General features: G+C 37.0%; 1 protein-coding gene across 1 annotated transcript in view; it reads left to right on the forward strand.

Moving 5' to 3' along the window:
- Positions 1-24,179, forward strand: part of LOC307163952 (poliovirus receptor-like) — a gene marked incomplete at its 3' end in the record, with an annotated part of 46,646 nt that overhangs the window by 13,961 nt on the left and 8,506 nt on the right. Inside the window, exons 2-7 of the mRNA XM_079880299.1 lie at positions 12,907-13,248; positions 14,289-14,591; positions 15,273-15,378; positions 16,375-16,517; positions 16,961-17,051; positions 17,736-17,829. Coding sequence (XP_079736425.1) covers positions 12,907-13,248; positions 14,289-14,591; positions 15,273-15,378; positions 16,375-16,517; positions 16,961-17,051; positions 17,736-17,829 — 1,079 coding nt within the window. The remainder of the gene's footprint in view (positions 1-12,906; positions 13,249-14,288; positions 14,592-15,272; positions 15,379-16,374; positions 16,518-16,960; positions 17,052-17,735; positions 17,830-24,179) is intronic.

Consider the following 24,179-nt stretch of genomic DNA (forward strand, 5'->3'; position numbering starts at 1 on the left):
AGCCGCGAGGACAGTGAATGTGGATTTGTTCCAGTCGTAAAAGAGCCGAACTTCCCATGTAGTCCTCTCTCTAACGGCCACGTGCGGCCAAAAGCTGACAGCACTACTCAAAATACCAATTCCAGATAGGCTAACTGTATTGTGATTTTGACTAGTCTAAATAAGATAGGCCTATTTAATGTAATCAAAAATATGGATGCAAATCCCCATATTTGTATGAATAACCCTTGGAAACGGTTTGGCGTCCTCACAATAATGGTCTATTGTTCACCATTTAACAGTCCCTTCACGATTTTTTTGTGTGATTTTTGCGATCAAAATGACTGATTTTGTGGTGGTAATTTCCAGAAATTTGTGAATTTTTTTAAATATTTTATAATTAGGACATCACATAAACCATAATAGTATTATGTCAGATGCACAGTAGTCATACATGACACAAATCACAAACAAAATGCATAAAGCTTGTTTATTTTGGTCTAATCAAATTAACTTTTAAAACAACCTATGGGCACAACGCAAGACCAGGAACATCCAAGTAATTATTTAAATAATCAAGCACTCAGTAATGAAATAATAACAAAGGAACAAATAACAAAAAGAAACAAAACAGGACAAATAAAGACAAGGATACAGTTACAAACAGTGGATAATTTACGTTTTTTTATGTATTTATTTTTTATTTAAATGTTTAAAAAAAAATTAAATACAGCACATATTGTTGTTGCTTGATTAACATTAACAACACTGACAGGAGCAGGTAAATTAGGTTACTGTCACTTTAAGAGCTACTACAGTAATGACAAACGTCCCAATCAGTTACTTATTACTGATTGTTTTACGTAAATACTCGCCAAGATGAATATTTTGAAGTAATTGTAGCTATGTGTATTTGTTCAAGCGCTATAAAGAGAATTCAATACTATACGCTGACAGGCGGTGACACGCAGTCAAGTCACACACACACACACACACACTCACACTGCAGTCAGGCAGTGAACACAAAACAATTCAACGTTACCCCCACTCTCGTGCAATATATCAGGCTTAGCCAGCACGGTCCTTGGCGCTTATGTAAGAGGGCAGGTGAGACAAATTTTCTTTCGCCATGTTTCTGACAGACCGCTCACAGACATCACGCGTGCCGTGCGCAACACGTAAAATGCATTGAAACTTTAATTAAACTAGAGATATTTCAATTGGGTGATTATGTTTTGTGAGGTCTTTTTCATTTTTGTGATTATTTTGCGGTTAAATTAGGAATTATGCAGGATCGCAAAAAAATGCGACATTTTGTTGATTTTGCGTTGTATTCAGCGATCGCAGAATCGCGAAAAACTGGAGGGACTGATTTAAATAATAATAGCCTAATATAATAATAATAAAAGGATTGGTCGCTAGCCTGGATGCCAGCCGAACTTAGCCCCACCCACCAATTTTCTTTGGTCGGGAAGTTCGGTCTGGACCATAGACTGTAAAAAATAGGTCTGGACTTGATCCGTTGAGTCCCGCCCCTTCCGCTAACCCCACTGGACCTCTAGGTTGAAAAATCGTCAATGCAAGTGAATGGGAGAAAATAATTATTTTCTGGTCCCGTTTGAATTGTGCCATGAATGTGAACATATGTTGTCTGTGAATTTTTTATATAACTTTTCGTGTAAAGAATGCTACAATTTAGAAGTTTGATACGGTTAGACTTTGTGTGAGAGCACTTTGTGGACTACAACTCTTCGCAGCTTTTGACGTGTTTGAAACGTCACCATCACTCGCACACGGACACTAGCTCACGGATCCCGCTAAACATGGCTGTAGGCTTGTTCGACTTCATGCAGCTCTGCGCAGACCGATCGGCGGCTGACTTAAAGCAGTGCATGCCGGTTTGAAATTTTGTCCGACTTGATACAGCGCCGACAACACGTGACTGTGACGTATGCCATCAAAGTACCGCGAGAGCGATTCGAGAGTAGCCAGAGAACTCAGCCAGCGCAGCTTCTCAAGAGCGGCTGCACGAGGGCTGATGACGACACAGCTGTTCCACGATTGGCCGGATTCACCGCATGTTCCTCTAAAGCTCACAAATCAGGTTTTTTTTATAACAGCAAACACTTTTTTCATGTAGTTGCAGTGTTATATTGTGTCATGTTTGTCAAATTAAAACAAATTAAAAAACGTAGACTCCACTTCATTGATAGTAGCTTATGTTGAACTTTATACAGTGTCTGTTCAAACAGACACTGTATGAAGCAGTACATAAAATATTGAATGAAAATGTCTCAGAAACATCTGTGTTTTATTTGGCAAATATTGCATTTATTTCACTTCAGCTGTGGCAAAGTATGCAAACACCACGTGAGCGGTCACTACGGGAACCAGAAAGTGTCCGACTTCACGTCTCCGTTTGCAGCTCCTCCTCGCCCTCACGCGGCTACTCTCGCCGATCGGTTACATCCAGCCGCAGCCGATGTCGAACACACAGTCTTTCTCTTATGTCTTTTCCACAACTGCTAGCCAAAGAATCATACCAAATACTGTCAAACTCGTAACATGAAAAATTATAAAAAAAATTTACGGACAACATATGTTCACATTCATGGCACAATTCAAACGGGACCAGGAAATAATTATTTTCTCCCATTCACTTGCATTGACGATTTTTCAACCTAGAGGTCCACTTGGGGTTTTACGGATGGGCGGGACCGCCCATCCGTAAAACCCCAAAAATTGTTCGAACCAATCAAATTGTCAGGGCAGGGTTTATACGATGATGGACAGATGATCAACAGTAACGTAATCATCCTATGAATCATCCACGTCACCAAAGAGCGCTTGGATTGAATTCGTTTACAACAAACATGACTGCCGCTGGAGAATTGATTTCACGAGTTAACACTTACAAATAAAGTCAGATAGAATAAATGCATATTTGGCGCGCTGTCCGAGGAGAGGCTCCAGGCTCGGTATTCGGCCCGAACCCTAGGCTACTCCCCCCGTATTCCAGGCTGTGGAAGAACAAGCCGAGAGTGAGTGGAGGGATGCTGAAAACTGTCAAGGAATGTTGGAGTGAATACATGCTTCCTCTCATGCTGATAGGGTAGACATGGTAATAGTTTGATGACAAGTTGATTGGATTGATTATTTGAACATGCTCATCCCGAACTTTGTTTATAAAACATCATGAGTAGATTCCGCCATCGCGTCTGTTAGCCTATAGAAGATATCGACCGCGATAAAGGCATTTATTTTATTTTATTTTTTTTTTTTTTTATTAATGCTGAGAACGGTAACATACAAAAGATAAATTATACATCACATAATATCAACCAAAACAATAATAAAGGGGACAACAGCAAATATGACAACAAATATACATGTATATAAGATACCAAAAAAAAAAGAAAAAGAAAAAAAAAGAAGAAATATAGCTGCGAGCAGCGATGGAGGGCCCAAGCCGGTGGCACCGCAACCCCGGTGCCTTTAGTTACCTAAAGGCACCGGGGTGGCGGTGCCGCCGGCTTGGGCCCTCCATCGCTGCTCGCAGCTATAGCATCTTTAATGTATTTTCATCATGTTGAAAAAGTTTGGTGGGAATAAAATAAACCACTTAAGAGGAGTGGGTAAAAATTCAGAGGCTGAATTTGCAAAGAAATCCACATTCAAACCAAAATATCAGACTTCCTGTTGGTCTGAGCTAATGACTGTAAATTAGAAAGTTGCCCGGCTCGATGAGACCAATATACGTACTGATTTTTTTTAACTGTTGGTAAAACTAACCCCCCCCCCCCCCCCCCCCCCCCCCCACACACACTTTTGTCAAAAGCATTTTGAAAGTGACCCACTTCCTGCTGCCAGTTGGTGGCGCTATAACTTTGACTCACAATAGTTACATCCATCTGATCGGCCTCTTACCACGAACACACTGCTGAAGTTTCATCAAGATCAGTTAATGTATGCAGAAGTTTTAACACGTTGTGTCTCTCTTTTCTCGCCATAAATTTGTTTCCTCGCCACGTCCAAACCGTTCGAGATATCAAAAATCCGTCCGCAATTTAGCATCCCCAATGTCTTGACTTTATGCACACTGAGTTTGATGGGGATTTAATTAATTCTCTAGGAGGAGTAGTTCACATTCCACAGCAAGTGTTTTCCAAACAACCCATAATAGCCGACTTCCTGTTGGGCTGGCGTGAAACTTGACAGAGGGAAAGTTGTTCGGCCCGATGAGATCTATATGTGTACCGAGTGTCATATTAATTCATGCAAGCGTGTTTGATATATGGACCAAGTTTTCAGACCCCGTTCAAGGGGGCGCTGTTGAGCCCCCCCGCCATGCCCGTTTCTGAAACTTTCCACATGTCTACTGGCTAATAAGTGTTATGTGTCTGTTGAGTTTCATCCAATTTCAAGCATGCTAAGAGTCTCAAACGCATCAAAAAAGAATATTAATGTTTGATGCGTTGCCATGGCAACAGTATTAAAGATATCAATAATCCTTCCACAGGTCTACATCTGCCGTGTGTTTACATTATACACATAAAATTTGAAGCAAATCGGGTAAAAATAACAAAGTGACTTCAAAGCATTTTGAAAGTGACAAACTTCCTGCAGCCAGTTGGTGGCGCTATAACTTTGACTCACAATAGTCACATCCATGTGATCGGCCTCTTACAACGAACACACTGCTGAAGTTTCATCAAGATAAGTTAATGTATGCAGAAGTTATAACACACTTCATGTGTCCCATTATTCGCCATAAATTCGTTTCCTCGTCACGGCCAAACCGTTCGAGATATCAAAAATCTGTTCGCAAGAATTCATCCTCAATGTCTTGACTTCATTCACACCGAGTTTGGTGGCGATCGGATGAATTCCCTAGGAGGAGTATTTCACATTCCATTGTATGCGTTTTCCAAACAACGTATAATAACCGACTTCCTGTTGGGCTTTTGTAAAACTTAGAGCACGAAAGTTGTTCGGCCCGATGAGATCTATATGTGTACTGAGTTTCATATTATTACATGCAAGCGTGTTTGATATATGGACCAAGATTTCGGACCCCATTCCAGGGGGCGCTGTCGAGCCCCCCTGCCACGCCCGGGTACCAGCTTCAGTCCTTTCAGGGCTTGGGCCCTAAAAAGTAAAGCGGTAGGGCCAGAGTACATCACATAAAGATGTTCACATTAAGAGATCAAAGGCAGTACAAATTCTAACAGTCCTTATAGCTTTCTTATTAGTAGATAGGCCTACTGAAATCACATTTAGATAATTTTCTATTTCTTTCAAGAAGAATGAGAAGACAGGTTTACAGTTTGAAAACCATTTGTGAATGTAAAATTTGCTTAGGAAAAGAATTAAATTAATAACATGTTGTGAATGTGATTCTGGAATTTATCATAAAAATTGCCTGAGGGTCTGCAATTTGGACTAATCATCTGTAACCCTAAAGTTTACCTTAAAGGGACACTAGGTAACTTTTTTACCTTAACTGAACAGCTTCGGAGTCAGTGGAATGGTTATATTACTTATTTCGGGTTGAATGGTGGTGGTTTCGCACCCCCCTGGTGCCCGAGAGCGGAAAAAACTCACTTGCAACTTTGGGCCGGCGGATCGGCGTCAGGAAGTATCGCGTGATATCAGGTCTCGAGATGTAACGAATTGCTTGACGGCACTGCACACGTACACGCCCCCATTCAAACACCGGCTAGCTATAAGCGAAGGGCAATGAAAGATTGAGTTATGGCTGAGCCTGTAAAAAAGAAGCAGAAAGCTAGGAAATCTTTGTCGGAGGACCAACGAAAGAGGAAACGGGAGACTGACCGAGCAAGAAGTCAGACTCGAGTAAATATTGGACCGGCTTTTTCAGAATGGCAAGAACTGAGAGAAACAGAAGCCTGCAAAACGGATGCTGACCTGGCTGCTGTTGCAAGTATCTTTGGAATAAACTGTGTTTAATATTTAAATTTCAAGTAATTGTGACCTCAGGATGTTTGCTATTGTCTGTAAAGGTTTTTATTATGATCGCTGTCTGTTACGGGCTTACTAGTACGCTAGATACTATAACTTTGATGTTAGCATTGTCATTATTGTCATTGTCATCACGTTTGATTTCTGTAGTTGTTTGACCGTTCCTCTGTAGGTTTTATTTGTGTAACATGCACTTCTATTTTATGTCACTAAGTCAACGCGTCTGATAATAGGCATAACATGTTGCACATATCATGATCGAGCTAGAAAAAACGTTCTGATGTTTTCTTAGACAAGCAAAGGTAAACCGTCATTCTACGAGATTAACTTATAGACCTTGCTAATATAACTTTAGACAAATATTAGCCTCCGATATATATTTTTTTATGCTCATGCCCACTCTCCCAAAAACAAACAAACACGAAAGCAGTAGTTCGCCTCGTTCATATCGTTCGTTCCCGGTAAAAATACTAACGTTAGTATGCATGACAACACAATAAAAAAAAAAATCGCCATCAGTTGGAAATAAAATATTGCTTTACTTGCCTCGGTAGACATAACTGGTTTTGAAATAGCCGGTTCCTCTGCTCAGCTGGGTTGACAGCTGATCAGCTGGGTTGCTCGTGGCGAGGGGGGAGGAACAACAGTTCGTTTTTACAACAGAGTGTTTGAAAGCATTTACCACCAGACACTAGGGGGAGCTTCGTAGAGAAAAAACACTTGCCTGGTGTCCCTTTAAACCCCCACTCCACAGGGTTGCCTGTGTGTTTTAGTGATGACGTTAACTAGCATGCGACTATAGTTCTGAAGTAATGTCGTAATGATAAAAACCCACTGGGATTTTTCCATTGGCTTTTGGATTATTTCAGAAAATATGGTCTGTGACTAACAACACTTTATGATTCTTACATGTTTTGTTCATCGTGATAATCTTCACAAATGAACAACTTGAATTTTGAAGTGTTAATACAATCATCAGTAGTCAAAATCTAATCGTGGCTATAAACAAACTACACCGCGTTTGCATGACTTTATAACGTCACCATTACTAAACCTCTGACAACTCTTTCAGTCTTTGTTTAAAAACATTTTCCCTGAAAGTTCGAGCTAGTATAGTTTGCAAGAGTGTGATTAAAAGGCTGTGAAAGCGGACTGGTGAGTAGATGAGTTTTCCTGTTCGGCTGATGACGTTTATTGTCATTGACAACCTTTAAAAATCATATTATTATTATTATTATAACTGTATTACTGATGTATTTTATGTCATAGCATAAAACGTTAAGATTTCTTTAGCTTGTGTTCACCACAGACCTTATTTCAGGCATTTAACCAAAAACCAATTAAAAAACAACACAAGCACAGAACAATTACCGAACAACTGTGTTATTACTAAAGTTCAGGAGGAACACGTTCAAATGATCTATCCAATCAGCTCGAGAGGAGGCCTATATATAGCCGACTCAACTGTCACGTCTTGTTTTGGTTTTATTTCATGTCTTAATTTGCAGTCTGTCACAGTCATGTTTCCTGTCTTGTCATGTGATTCCCTGGCCCTCATGTGATCCTGCCATGTCACGTTTCCTTTGTTCTCATTGGTTCTTTGTGTTTATTGTTTTCAGGTGTGTCTTGTTTGTCATTAGTCCTTGTATATATTTAAGCCCTCATGTTTGCCATGTGTCTTCGTCAAGTATTGTGTTTCTTTTAACCACTGTACGATCGCGGCAAGGTACGATCACGGCAAGGTACCACGGTTGGTAAGGTCATCTACAATATGTGAATTTGAAGATAGTATTGCATTCTATACGTGTGTTGTGTGTCCTTAAAGCTTGTTATTCAACATTAGACCTGAACAACACAAGGATACTAGACCTCTGCCAAAAGTGTGTCTGCAGGTGTTCAGTAATTAGTATATAAAATTTACAAAATGTTTAACATTAACTAGCGATAAGACCCAGAATCTGCTCTACCTACATTTATATATGTACTCTCACTCGCCGTGACGTCTATTATCATCTTAGCAGTCTCTGGCTGCGTTCGAAACCACATGCTTCCCTACTCTATAGTAGGGGAAAAAGCAGTAGGTAGGCAAGTGAATATGTACAAATCCTTAGTATTCTTAAAAGAGTAGGCAAGAATTACCTGGGTGATTTACTAATTCTTGCGAGATATACAAATAGTGTGTCCGAATATGACTACTTTACGGTTGGAGAAAACAGTATGTGAAAGGATTAACCTAGCATGTCCGAAACCTCAGTGTTCATTAAAAAGAGTAGGCGAGAAGTTCCCGGATGGTCCTGGAAGTCTGCCCAGATTCTGAAGCACCCATCGACGGATACTTTTCTATCCCAGGAGGCCACGGGAGAGGATGTGTCCTAATCGAACATCGTGGAGATCAGTGTTTTCAAATGTGAGTAAACAAGGTTCCTTGTGTTAAAATCACCTGTTGAACTACTGTAAACTGTTGAATTGTTGAAGGTGTAAAGATGCTAGACAGTATAGTATAGTTATGATTTTTCTGTAAAAACACATTTTATTATAGCTAGGGGAGCTCCAGAAAGCACACGTACATCAAGTGGGCTTACATAAACCGTATACATCTTAAAGACGCTTATTTTAAATGTCTACTTACATCTGACAGGAAAATAATTAGAATAATTAGATATTCTAGAAGTTTTGCAGATGAGCACATCACAACATGAAATAGAAATCTGAGTGGTGTATGTGTGCTATTATGTAGGAGAATTCACTGTTGTCAACACTGTTTACATTAGATAAGTGTGTTTAAATAAGGTAAATACATCTATAAAGTAACTAAACCTAGGTTATCTATTTTATTTGTCCATTAGTACTGTTGATAAATTGAGGAACATTTATGTTGGATAAAAAGTCAGTTAACGAGCACAAATCACAGTGTTAACGTGAATCTTGTCTGGATGTTACAGGGACAGATGAACACGTGTGTTTATCCGTCGGAGAGTGGCTCATGAAGGTGAATGCTGCCATCAAAGGCTTTGAGTGAGTATACAACAGAAATGAATAATCCATTTAAATCTTAAGTTGTAGATTATTTTAATGATTGTAATTTCTAACCGAGTTATTACAGCACTTTTCTGATTCTTGATTTTTGTGCATTTGCTGCAGAGCTTTTGTGGGGGAGCAGGACCTGCAAGGAAAGGTGGCGGCTGCATTTGTGGACAAAAAAAGGGAAAACCTGAAACAATAGTATAAAGTAAGATAATTTTGTTACTTCCAATACAGAAATCAAATTACATTATGCTGTTAAAATGACTGCTTTTGTTAATGTTTGAGCATTTTCGTAGGATCTGAAATGTCGGCAGACTGGTTTGAGCACTGAGGATGAGGAGACAGCAGCATCCTGGAAATGGTACAGTGTCACGGATGAGACCCTCCACCTGCCCTTTCTGCCTCCGATAGTGAAGCACAGAGCAGTGCACAACAACCTCAGGCACGAAGGCATGGTTCACCTCTGGCCATGAAGAAAATATAGCAGTGTGTTTTCAGCATGTCAAAGGCTAAGGTGGGCATGGTGGTCAGCTGCTTCATCAGAATAAAGCCGCAGAATTGGCACAGCTGTGTTGAGATGGTTGTAGGATGTGAGGTTCATTGACTGTAAATACGTGATTGTTAGAACAATACGTTTGAATAAAGCTTTGTTTCATGTGTTGTTGACTTGTTTTGCATTTGTTTGTGATGGTTACTTTTATTCATTCTTTTACTCATTTATTCATGTTTCTTATAGTTGTCAGTAAATAAAATATATTTATACTACAGGGCCGTTGAATGCTTGAATCTGATTGGTTGACGAACGTTCTAAGGTGTGCATTATTTTCAGGGAAACGCAGGTCTTGACCGCATTACAGTTCCATATCACTTCGCGTAGTTAACTGTAATAACGGAAAATAGGATAGGCCTACAATTCATAATAAGAAAACATTTAGCCCCATGCGCTTGATCTGCAATTTTCAATGTCTAGCTTCACAATCAATGGAAACATGCAGTTTAATTTTAATAAATAAAGTATATTCCTATATAATCAATAGAACATTAAACTGAGGCTAAATATATGGATAGTCCTGCAGCACGGATTTTTATTGCAGATAATATAACAAATAAATAATTATTGATAGGCCTTACTTAAAAGGCTTTTTTTTTTTTTTGTCATTTATTTGGCTAGTCATACTGTCATCTGTCAATAATAGAAAAAAAATGAACGAATGAATTAAAACTAATTGAATTAATAAATAAATAATAATATTGACGCACATGCTTTTCTGTCTCATTATTGCAACATCTCTCTCTAATAACTGCATAAAGCCGAGCCAAGGACACACTTTAAGGTCGGTTATGAATGTAATTTGATGACTGATCATGCCCAAACGCGTGTTCAGCGCGTTCAGTCTGTGTTCAAAGTCGGTGTTTAAAATATGCTGCGATGAAAACAGTCAGAGAATGTGTCAGCTAGTCGTGTGTCCCCAGCATTAGTCTGCTATCAGTGGCTCAAACCTCCGTTACTAACTCTAAAATGACGTTTTGGAATTAGCAACGGAGGCATGGGATTAGATGCGTAAGAAATTAGTCCTACATACAAGAGCGTTTTACAAAGAGCGTTTTGTTTTAGGCCTACATACAAAAACTTTACAAACGTCTTGAAATACATAATCTGAACAATGTTTCGAGGTGTGGTAACTATAGTATAAGCGGAATAATTGACTTCAGGCCGTTGAATTATTAGAAAAATAATGCTCCGCTTCGCGTCGTGACCGCATTACCACCTCGGGTGTGCATTATTTTTCTAATAATTCAACGGCCTGTCGTCAATTATTCCTTACTTAATTTATGCATTCATTCATTGCTTGACTGAAAATTGAGAAGTTCACTGCATTTGTCTAGTGTATTCATGCATAGCTCTGTCATATGACAAAACAAATTACATTTAGCTTGTTTTACTTAAATATATCATTTTTAGTAAAAAGTAATACAATTAAGTATTGGTAAGCATTTATTATTATTGTGTGTAAGTGTTGTGGCTAGCAATGCAATTCATTTTGGGGTAATCTTAATTTTTAAGGAGTGATGATTACATTTTTCGAGTATAAAATCAACAGTCTTCTCCAAAGGCGAGATCTTTGAGTCTATCTCCTTCGTGCAGACACTCCAAACATTGCAAACGATACCTAGAATGACAGTTATTACTGATGTTATGAGGTGTTAGTGCACCTGTCCCCCATAACATTTTGTTATTGCAGAACTTAGTTACATATAAGATCAGGGAAAGACACCATGGTTGTATCTTTAACAATGAACAATCATAATGAAAAGAAAACATAAATATCATGGGTTTGCGTACATCATAATATGAGATTATATACTGTACAGAATATATACACAGGAAAAAAAGCACAATGATAAGGTTAAACATATTTGAACAATTCATAATACATTTTTTTCATTTATAAGCCTGAGGGATGAAACGAGAGTTAAATTCAACAAGAAACAGAGGAAAACATAAAGGAGATTTAAGCCACTTTTGCTTGTGGGTGAACATTTTTGCATATAAAATAAATATAATAATTAGTAACATATTTAAGAGATGATGATTTTGGGTTTTCATAATAAAAAATAATATCTTTATGGATGAAACTGTGGGTCCCATTAGTAGAGTTTAAAATATAAGAACTTAAATCAACCCTAAATGTATTGTTTAAACTACAATCACAAAATAAATGGGCACTTGATTCTTCAACAAGCCCACAAAATGAGCAAGTTTAATCATTATCAAGATATTGATGAATTAAACCTGTCGCACATATCTTTTAAGTTGTTGCGCTTGTGATAACGTCAACATGGCAGATGTCCCGGATATCATTCATACTTAATGTGATCAGGCTATATACCTACTCTTTTAGCGCTTGATATGTAAGTACTTGTTGAAATTAAGTACCTACTCAGTGAGTATGCGGTTTCGAACGCAGACTCTATTAATCCCATTAAAAAATGGACGGAAGGGTAGACTAATTTTAAATATGCTATTTGTGCTGAAGCAGTATGCCTTACTTGCTCACAGCAGCGTATTGACAGTTGCAAGTCCCTGTACAATAATCTACAACAGCAACAATTTTAATAATCAACAGTGTAGCTGATCTATTCCACCAAGACCAAAAACATTAACATTATCATATCCATTACCATGCTAAAAATCTTCAGAGATTTGTCATGATAGAAATATATTTATTAAAACTATAAATAACAAATCAAATTAGTTTTTATAACCTGATCTGTTCTATTTTCTGGAACCAACATCAGTTTTCTGTTAGTTTAAATGATGAATCATCATGATTCATGATTTGAATATATGGAATAAAAGCTTATAAATGGTGCTGGTTCATGTTTGGAGCACTGAAGTAGATGAGCTTTATCACTTCATTTACTTTGCTTTAACCAGAAGAATGAAATGACAAAAAAATTGTAATAATAATAATAAATAACCACTTTCCCCTTAGTATTGAAAATAATGCATGAGCACATATGTATGTTAACATCTTAAACAAATGTATTTTAGGGTTTTATGACACCTTACAGCAATTTTATCAGCAGGACCATGCTGAAAGAGTGTCTGTGGCTGTCAATGAGTTCACCCAAAAAGTTAAATTCTGTCATAATTTACTCAACCTCATGTCATTTCGAACCTATATAACTTTATTTATTTTGTAGAACATACAGATTTGTTTTATGTCCTGGGACATTTGTTCAAATAGAAGTCAAGAGTAACCATAACTTGTTCTGCAGAAGAAAGTAAGTCATTAAAGGTTCTCTGAGTCACTAGGTATTGTCAACGGCTCTGCTTCATGCTACTTGCCCAACTGAACATCTCCATGTACAGTGTTTGCTAATTTATGTACTTTGTGCATTTTTTTTCTGTTAAAGGTGTAAAGGTTATTGGTCATGATACAACAGTCATTTATGGAGAGAATGCCACTTTGTTGTGTCAGCTGACTGAGACTGATGAAATTATAACTCGTATTATATGGATGAAAAAGACAAGAGAAAACCCTGAAGAGGAGATCTTCTCTGCCATTCGGCCAGATGGAAAAACTGAACACCAAAATGGATTGGGGGACAGAGTACAATTCACTGGAAACGTTGCAGAGAAAGATGGCTCAATTCAGCTGCTCAGAATGAGGCTTCTAGATGACGGGATCTACACATGCGTTTTCAACTTATTTCCTAGCGGGACATTTAAAACGGACATCAATGCCACAGTTTTTGGTATGATGGCTTGTTCATATTTTTTCTCTGATTTACAGCAATGACATATATGCATATCTCTGTGTTTTGATTCCCAAACAACTCAATTATTTAAAATAGTTCACGCTTACATAACAGACTTATGGTCCTGATATAGCCTACCTCAAGCAAAATCGAAGAACAAACTGATATGACGTAATTTTGAACAAAATCAGGCGAAACGGAGTTCATTTGGAGTTTGTTTTGGGAGTTTAGGCCCCCAATATACTTTAAGCGAAACCGAATGAACATATGTGACTTTCCGGAAAAGTTCACTATGGCTGGTAAACTTGTACTACTATTTGCCTGTAACAAATAAGTAATAGGTGTGCACTGAGGCTCTGCCTTCTTTTACATGGACAATCTTTTCCGCTTTATTTCTTCTGTTCAGTCCGTCGAGGTCAGACGTCCTCGAGTGAAAACATGAACACACTGCTTTATTGTAGAAAATGAAGTTGTACTTCTGATGAAAAAAAAAAGACACTCATACGTTTTTTCTCATTTGAGACGGTAAAGCTGCTTGATTTTACGTAATCTATCGAAAGTGCATTAATATAAATTAATGTGATGTGATTTTATTAGAGTGCCGAATTGCAGAGCTCATGCAAACATATCCACATTGCTACGGTCAGATGCTTTTTGTATGCTTTATTAAAATGCGTGCGGTTTTCTAAATTTTATTGTGTGTTTATTTTTGCTATTGAGAGGAAAGCACACCGCACATATTTATTTACATATTCATCTAAACACTCTCAGCAGTGGTTGGCGTCAGATGTTCAAAAACAGTATAAAACAGTATACCGCTGGTCACATTACCCTTAAGCGAAGAACGAAAAAGAACTATAGAAGTATATCGGGGCCTTTCTTCTATGTGCTAGAAAAATTTGTTACATTTATATTTCAAATGCTTTTAGTAGCTATGAGAAGATCTAGAGCAGACTAAGCTATTTTAGTTAGTATAGTCAGTTAGTTTTTACAGTTGAATGATTTAATGATTATCTTTTTTTCTATTTCAAATGTAGCCCGTCCTGTGGTTAATGTGAAAGGGGAAGCTCCTGTTACTGGTTGTTTTGAGGCTACATTGGCATCATGCGTTGCCTCTAATGCTTGGCCTGCTCCAGCAGTGATGTGGAGATTAGGAGATCTGGAAAACTCTCTGAGGACTGAAACCAACCATACAGTGCACCCCGATAGGACCATTACTGTTGTGTCCTACCTACTTGGAGTCCCATTCAAACATTTAAACAAAAAGAACATCCAGTGTGTGGTGAAGCACAACACCCTAAGAGAAGACCTCGTAATAAACTACACAATAAACATTCATTGTAAGTATTTGGAGTATCAACCAACAGCTTGCATACAAATGACCGTTATATACTTTTCATATAAAATACAAACTTCACATTCTAAATGCAATTATCTATATTAAATTGTCTTGGGTTTTTTGTGCAGAAAAAAATAGCGGATGACGATAATCATAAAGACATGAGAGAGCATATTTTTGCTTTCTTCATGGCACAGAAAATAAGAGTATACTAATGGCTGTAATGAAGCAATGATGCATTAACATGAACTTATATTTCAGTAAATAAGCCTTTCAGTGGCTGTTCTGATGGATTCTGTGAGTTCATTCAGAAAAGGATTTGTCAGACTTGCAAACTCCTACGTTTGAGTCATTTGGATGATTCTATGAAAGAACCAACTCATAAGAGTCATTTTTGAATCAGACTAAACAGGTTGTGATGTGTTTGTTTTGTGTGTGCCATGAGGAACATCACTTGTTAATTTAAGATGAGAACTTATATTTTAACATATTTCTGACATGGCATGAAGGCATCACTATTCTCAAAACTTTGTGCTTATTCCTACTCTGTAAACCACAGCTTAAAAATGATGGCTTAGATTGCCATGTTTCTGCCTGTGAACCCTAAAGGTTTCAGTTTCACATAGAGTAAATACTGTTTATGGATATATAGTTATTTTTGCTACCTAATTTCTTTTCCTAGATCCTCCAGAGTCAGTGGTTATAATTCCTGACAGTCCAACAAATGCTAAAGAATTCAAGTGTATAGTGGACAGTAATCCAGAACCAACCATCTACACCTGGACTAGGTAATATAAAACTGCAAATAATATCTGCACTCAGTTCTATATAATATTTTGACTGGAGAAGCCTTGATAATTTCAGCCAAATTTAGTGTTTGTTTATTTGTCAGTGTTTTTACGATATTTTGTATTTTAGTGCACAGTGATGTCTGTAAGGCCTGGAACTTTTCTTCCTTTTATTCTCATTTATACTGTATTTCAGCACTGAATTTTGCATTTCCTTTTTTATCTATTTACTTTGACTTTACAGGGAAATCAGACAGATAATTAGCAAGAAGGTAATACGTTATTGATTCAGAGGCATGTTGACAAATAGTCACTAAACAACTTTATCTTAGTGGCAGTTATTCTCTAAGCTATCCATTTATTAATATGGACAAGTTGCTTTTGCATATTCAGGCTAAACTGCCAAGTTCACAGGTTTTAGAATTTATCTAGTATTTTGGGACATGTTTCTTATGAAATGGCTTAGTGAGCAAGAAAAAAACATTGGACGGGACATGATTTTATCCATCAGTTGTTGATTGGATTGTGAAAAGTGAGCACTGCATACTGGAATGAAGGCAGATCTGAGTGTGATTGGCTTAACTGCAACATGGATCTCATGTCATAGACATCAAGTGAGTCGTATCACTGGGAGAGCAAGTTATACAATTTTGATTAAAGATTACAAGGTCAAAAAATGTAATTCACATGTGAATCATTTACAATAAGACCAGTAACATGCATTAAAAAAATAAACCGGGTCAATTTAGATTTCATGTCAACTTTGTTGTGTTTGAGCGTCTACTAACCAGGGGCAAAGGTCATAGGCTTGATGCATGAAGGTTTTTGTAGGTTTCAGAGAGAGAGGCCGATAGATGGAAGGCTGAGCATTTCTTAATGGTTGCTGGGGTGTTGGTGGGTGGTTGCTAAAGTGTTTGTGGGCAGATTTTCCAGATGTTATCCAACCTTGTTTTACCAGTGTGTTCAGTGATCTTTCATATCTCTCTATTTTAACAGAGACAATAAAAGTATTCCCGTTTTTAAAGGCAACAAGCTTCCTGTCCCAAAACTTTCCCCTGACTTTAATGGCTTGTACATCTGTCATGCTTCAAACCAGTATGGAAACTCATCAGGTTCTCTGTATGTGAATATTCATACTGGTGAGTCTATTTTTGTTTGTTTTTATAGGTTATGATACATGTTGTTTGTTATTCTTGAAACACTTATCCAATGAAAAGTTGTGTGCTGCATATGATGATGAACTGAATTGCTAAATTTCAATTGAGGTTGCAAACAGAACATTTACATTTATGCATTTGGCATTAAAAATATAATTATGCATGATACAATTTATCAGATACAAAAAGATTAAAAAGTCTACATTATGTGGAAATTCAAAACTGTGATATATAAATGTTTTAACTGGATATCCCTGTATCATATTAATCTCAATTCTGGACATGGGAATCAGGATAACTCTAATCTGTGATAACCCATGTCTGTATAAATGGATATAGTCTTTGTCAGCCTGTCATGAATAACAGTAATGTTGTAGAAGTTTGAACTTGACAAAGTTTCTCTTATCTCCACCGTTCTTTACTAGAATCCAGCACCGTCTGTTGGGGTCTGTTTGTTTTTTTCATCATCATTGCTCTTCTCGGTGCTGTTGGTGTTGTGATATTCAAAACCAAGCCGTGAGTTTAAACACTTCATTTGTCTCAGTGTGACGTGAAGGTTTGGAGCTTTTGTATGTTTTGTTTACATTTTAATATTGCCCTACAATAATAAGTGATGTCCAAACCTAGCATGAATTAACACTTTTTCCAGTTATATGCTATTTTTTGACACAATCACAGCCAGTCATATTATATTTGATTTTTAATGTGCAGTTATGAGAAGTAGAATTTTAAACCACTGAGATTGGTCATAACAGTCTGAGGACTAACAAGCATGATGCTCCAGAAATAGAAAACCTGTAATGCAGCAATGTTAAAATACAAATTATTGTGTTATATTATACATTTAGTTTTTGTTTTTTTGTTCATGAAAATATATTAAGAAAAAAAAAAAACATTGCTTAAATCATAATTTTATGTTTGTGGAAAGGCAGAATATAGTGCATAATCATGATCAGTCTGTGAACAGAGTCCGTAATTTATAACCTCTATATTGTTTATAATGCGCATATGTCTCCATAATCAATCAACTGACTGAGGTCATCAGCTCATTAGTAAAGACCTTTAATGGGTGTGTCAGACAAAGGGATGTTCAAAATGTGCAGTGGTAGAGGCTCCAGGATCAGCTTATAAACATTACAGCAGACTGCACCAACATTTGGTCATCTAGTGCTGCCATGTTAAATTTATCTTCATTTTTAGGGAATGGATTCCAGTATCAAGGCGTGCCAATTCCAGTGATGAAGAACAGGTGTGTTTTTTGTTGTTGTTGTTGTTTCAAAATACCACATTCATTGTATGTACTTTTTCTTATATATTGATATAGTGTAGCCTATACACTGTTCAAAAGTTTGGGTTTGGTAAGATGTATTTAGAAATAGTCTCTTAAGGCCCCGATATACTTCAAGCGAAATCTAAGAACAAACTGATGCGATGTCATGTTGAACAAAATCAGGCCAAAACAAACTTCGTTTGGAGTTAGTTTTAGGAGTTCGAAACAGCTTGCCAAAGTGAACTTTCCAGAAAAGTTCACTACGGCTGGTAAACTTGGACTACCATTTGCCCGTAGCAAATAAGTAATAGTTGTGCGCTGAGGCTCCGCCTTCTTTCACGTGGAAAATCTTTTCCGCTTTATTTCTCCTGATCAGTTCGTCGAGGTCAGACGTCCGTGAGTGAAAACATGAACACACTGGAGATCTGCTTTAATATTGTAGAAAATTAAGTTGTAGCCTACTTCTGATTAAATGTTTCCCTGTTTAATACGGTAAAGATGCTTGATTTTAAGCTATCTATTGTATAAAGTGCTATATAAATAAACGTGATGTTTACTAGCTCCGAATTGCAGAGCTTGTTCAAACATATCCACATTGCTATGATCAGATGCTTTTCGTATGCTTTATTTAAAAATACTTGCTAAATTTTCTAAATTTTGTTGTGCGTTTATTTTGTTATAAAGAGATAAAAGTGTGCAGCACATATTTACATATTCATCTAAACGCCGCTCTCAGCAGTGTGGACAGTGTCGGATGTTCGATAAGATTATACCGCTGGTCACATAATATTTTGAACTTTGTTTTAACCTTAAGCGAAGAACGAACAATAACTTCACCGTGAGTATATCGGAGTCTTTATGCTCACCGATTCTATATTTGATAAAGTTAAATTGTGAAATATTACTATTTAAAATAACTGTTTGCTATTTGAATATATTTTCAAATGTAATTTATCCCTGTGATGCAGACATTTATCCATCTTATAGTATCACATGATCCTTCTGAAATCATTCTAATATGCCAATCTGTGCTTAAAAAGCATTCATTATTATCAATGTTGAAAACAGTTGTGATGCTTAATATTTTTCTGGAAACTGTAATACATTTTCATTCGGGATTCTGAACTGAAAGCTCAAAAGAACAGCATTTGTTTAAAATATGTATTTTTTTTAAAGAATAAAAGGTTTAATTCTTTCCACACAAAAAAAAAAAAAACTCTTTTACCCAAACTTTTGAACTGTTGTGTAGTTTACATTTTATTTATGATCATATGGGCTAAATTTGTCTACATTTTTCCTACAGGACAGTGGAGGACTCTAAACATGACAGGATGTGGCTGTGATGATGGGAATGAACAGGTTGGTGAACTTTTATCCTTTGTCATTAGGGGTGCACGATTCAGAAAATTTCACGATTCGATTCGATACCGATTTTTAGTCTCAAGATTCGATTCAAAATCGATTTTCGATTCAAAAACGATTCTCGATTCAAAAAACGATTCACAGTATGTAAATGTAGTTGGCTTTTTCCTGTGTGATTGCAGTAGACATACAATTTAAAAGAAAATAAATAAATTAAATGAAGTTTGATATTACTTTGTCTTCATAAAACTTTTGCAACTAAACAGTGCAAAGTGCCAAGCTTTGGCCAGCTTTCAAATACATTTAATTCAAGTTTAAATTAAAACTTAAATATATATATATATTTTTTTTACATTTAGCTTTAAAGTGCTGTAGTCAGATTTTTTTTTTTTTTTACATTTAGCTTTAAAGTGCTGTAGTCAGATCAAACAAACAATACTGCTAAATGTAGTTTAAGGAGTAGGCCTAGGCTATTGACGGCAAAATAGGCTACAGAATATTTCGTTCTGTATTGACAGGTGCAATTTTTGAAAATCGATAAAAAACAAGTAATAAAAACTTGTTGAGTGTTTTAGCGCAATTTTCTCACCTCATGGGATCACAACACTAAGAGATAGTAAATATTTTCCCGGATTTTTTTTGTGCGTTCCCGAGATTAGAAGTTCCTTAACATAATGCCGAAAACCCGAAGTCTCTAGGTGGTCTGGTTGAGGAGTAGATAGAAGTGCAAGATTGGTGCGCACAGACGCACAGAACAGAAATCATGAGTTAACAATCGCAATTTGCCCGGTGGAAAATTGCGCTAAAAATACAATAAGCCTACATTATATCTGCATTTATGTCAAAACCTAGACTTTCAAACATCAAAATGTCATTTATTAATATGAATATTCGTGTCAAAAATGACATATATAAACATTCTATTTTGCCTGGAAACGCTTCCAACACGCTTGCGTGTCGCAAGAAAAATAGGCGTCGGTTCTATTTCATGCACGCGTTTTCCGCACGACTCGGGCCACACCTGAGACGCGCGTGTCACGCAGGCTGTGTGCAAGCTCTAACCTGTTAATGGGAGCCGAAATAAAAACAGACACGCCACACAGCCAGCCAGCCAGCCAGCCAGCCAGCCTTAATTCCTTCTACGCCGCTTCTGCTGCACTTCTTCTTTTGGCTATGACAAGAGTGTGCAGGCGTAGTGCAAGTGTGAATTCGATGCTGCGCCATCTATGGGAATGGCAAGCTAGACTCATTTCAGGACAATACCAAAAATATATATATTTCAATAAAAAAAAATTAAAAAAACAAGAATCGATTTTTGGAATTCTATGAATCGATTTTGAATCGGTAAAGTTTGAATCGCGATTCATATGTGAATCGATTTTTTTGCCCACCCCTATTTGTCATATTTATAACAAATATGTTTGCCCATAGATGTTAATCAGTAACTGTGTTCTGTTTGTTTGTATTTTGTTTTGTGATTTTCACAGGAATGGAGAGGTTTCTCATTAGAGACAGTGACAGATTTGTGTCGGTCAGCTCTCCATCAGAGAACCAGAAGTTCTGAAACACTGGATGTGTCTTTGTCTAGAGAGAAGAACTGATTGGAACAAAGTTTTTAAGGACTGGTAACGGGAGGATTCAGAGTGAAATAACTGCAGACCTCAGCTAACATGACAGGAAATCACATAGATCACACAAGACTTTGACTACAGAAGTCACCATAAGTTATCAGTTTAAAATGAAAGTGGTGTGCAGGAAAGTACCTTACTTTCACTATGAAGGTTTAGTGATCTTATATTTCAAGCTGCAAAAGCCCATTTTGAAAACGGTAGCATTTTTAAGCATTATGTTACATCTTCCCTTCTCCTGACGTGTTCAGAGCTTCACTCAGAGGGGGATGAAGAATAGCATTCATATTGTGTTGTCTGTGTCTGCATTGGTTTAGCAGCTGACTAATAGAAAATTAGAGCAAAGCGCAGTATGCATGGTGCAGTTTCCCATTTATCAGGCCTGGTCTGCTTGTTAGGCAATGATTAAGTGTGCTTGATTACACACCACGTCTGGACATATGCCCTGTTATTTAATATGTTGTGAGTTAATTATCAGCACAAAGGCAGAACAGGATATCCTATATCAACAGATGTCTGTTTAGTGTGGGGCTAACGGTTAATGCAGGCAGATGTTGGCTTTGGCCTGTAGCCCAAACTGTCTAATTGTACAGTAGGTGTGAATGAGAGGTGATGTGGGATCAGAACACAATGGGCTGTACACAACCACTTGATCATGGAAATGTAGTACTTTTTTTGGTAGAAATGCTAAACTATTCTTTAAATATCAATTGGGCAAATCAACAAACATGGCCTTCGGCAGCCAAATTTCAACAGCTAATACAGGCTAAAACTTTTAAAAAAACATGGACAATGGCATATTCTGAAGACACATGCAAAATTTCATCAGTTTTTAATGATATCTGATGCTATATATCAGTAGTTCCCATTCTTGTTCCTGGAAACCCCCCATAAGTGCATGTTTTGGATGTCTGGCACCCATTTCATGCAGGTATAGCTCTCCAGGAGCAGGGTTGAATACCCCTGGTTTAATCATGATTCACGGATTTACTGTAAGCGGGTGTGAAGCATAATACCCACGTTTTAGCTTGAAAAGTCACTATTTTAACAGCAGATAGCACCTCCTGAGCTAGTAGCACAAACTGCCAGAAGACTGGCTCACTGCAGCACACGATTACAGATATTTCCCCTCATACATTCTGTACTGAATTACTTAATGATAATGTCAAATATTTAATTCAATTTTCTCTTCTCTCTGTAAGCTTCTCTCAACAAAAATGTAAGTAGTCAAGTTTTATATCTAAAATTATTTTTGTGTGCTGTAGCTTAGGACATAACACACAGGGGATTGACTCAATGTCAATGAATGTATCAAGTGTCTAGTTGTAATCTGATCAACAAAACCTAACCCCAAACCAGAGGAGTTGTGTAGCTTTAGTAAATATGGTGATGAACAGTGTTAAAGTGATCCACCATGGACTGAAAAAATGCAAGCTTATTTCACGATACAAAAAACTGGAGTTTGCTCAACTTTAAGTCCCCATGAAATCAAAATTAACCCTATTTACTTTGTTAGCGCATATTACTAGTCTTGTGGTGAACAATTAATCCGTAAAGTAAATATAAAAAAAAAAACAAATTTACCATGGAAATCTTTAATCAAAATCTGAAAAGTTGCTTCCGGGTCTGGAATGGCGTCTTTTTCTGATGACGTAGGTTTGACGGCTTGGTTTGAAAACGCTTAACCACTCCCCTCAAACCGTTAGTCTGCTATGAGTGAGAGATGGAGTGGAGGAACGCTAAGTAAAACCTTGCCCTCTGTTCAATATTCCTTTTCACTTGGAAATACGTCATAACACTGGAGAAAAGTCGTTTGCAACTTCCGGTTCACGGGGACTTTAACTAGTAGCCAATTGCTTTGTTAGACAGGCCTCTTGTGTCAAGGTGATTTCAAATGAAGTACAAAAATGCAAATGCTGTTCAAAGACTAGGTGCTATAAAAGCTTTTATGGTAACACTTTACAATATTTATTAATTCATGCTTAACTAATGCACAGATAATCATGTGTTAGTGTATGACTCATGAAGAACTAAACCATTAATTAATGATTACTGCATCAGCAACTAATAAAGATTCTAAATGATTAATAGATTAAGTAATATATGAATTGTTATTAATTAAATGTGACAATGTATTAATTCCTTAATAACAAATTTCATTAACTAATTGTGTAAATGAATGTGTTAATTACCACAATGGGTTGAAGTCATGAACTTCAACTTCGAATTGTCTGCTTTAATTAATCATTAGCTAATGATTTGCAAATGTATCATTATGTTATGACTTTACTTGTTGAGGCACATGATTATTAACTAACTGTTAAGTAAAATGCCATTTTGGTTTTGACATCCACACTAAGCCATGGATTTCAATCTCCAACCATCTACAACCAAGATTTCACTGAGTCCGATGAACCTTGTTGTTCATGGCACAGGAATATGTCAGGTTAAGCTTGAGGTTGTGGTACACTGAGAACATGCGGTCGAGCGCTGCTATTTCATAACACTGTGTTGGACAAAGGACAAAGACAATAGAGCGTCCATTATAGTCAGTGATACACTGGATGCGGCGCGACGCTACACGACAAAACCCAGACAGTAAACTGATGCCACACTATTTCTGACGTACTCCGAGCTCTTGTGCTAGTTCTGTTACGAAGGACAAATGGACTTGCAATGGTTTGTCATGTTCAGTGTAGACAGCTGGTCTTGTCCAGTTTAAACACAGTGTAACAGCGTCAGGAGTTCAGATTCTGGTGTGCTGATATTTGTGTGCAGCCCAACTCACCCATCCTTCAAACACATTCTGACATTACATTCACTGCATGTGCAAACTGTCAAAACCAATAAATGGCATATTACTTAACAATTAGTTAATAGTCATGTGCCTCAACAAGTAAAGTCATAACATAATGATACATTTGCAAATCATTAGTTAATGATTAATTAAAGCAGACAACTGCAAGTTGAAGTACAATGCTTTGACCAATTGTGGTAATTAATGCATTCATTTACACTTTAAGTTAATAAAATGTTATTAAGAAATTAATACATTATGACACATTTATTTAATAACAATTCATATTACTAATAATATTCACATTAGTATTTTCAACCATCACTGTACATAAGATGTCTGCAAATGGAAACCTTTTCAGACAAATGGCAATCTGTCCAGGCCAGAGGTCTCTGACACTATAACATTATTATTATAATATTATACCAAAGAGTGCTTGAGGAGAACATGCAGCAACCTGTGCAACAGATGAAGCTGAACTGTACAAGCAAATCCACAAAGGAATTGCTCAGAAGAAAGACAAGGAGTTGTTCAGACAACAAGTCAAACAAGTCAAAGTTCAGATTTCAATGTCATGTGAAACATGA

This window comes from Squalius cephalus (genome assembly GCF_949319135.1).
Source record: "Squalius cephalus genome assembly, chromosome: 9".
NCBI lineage: Eukaryota > Metazoa > Chordata > Actinopteri > Cypriniformes > Leuciscidae > Squalius > Squalius cephalus.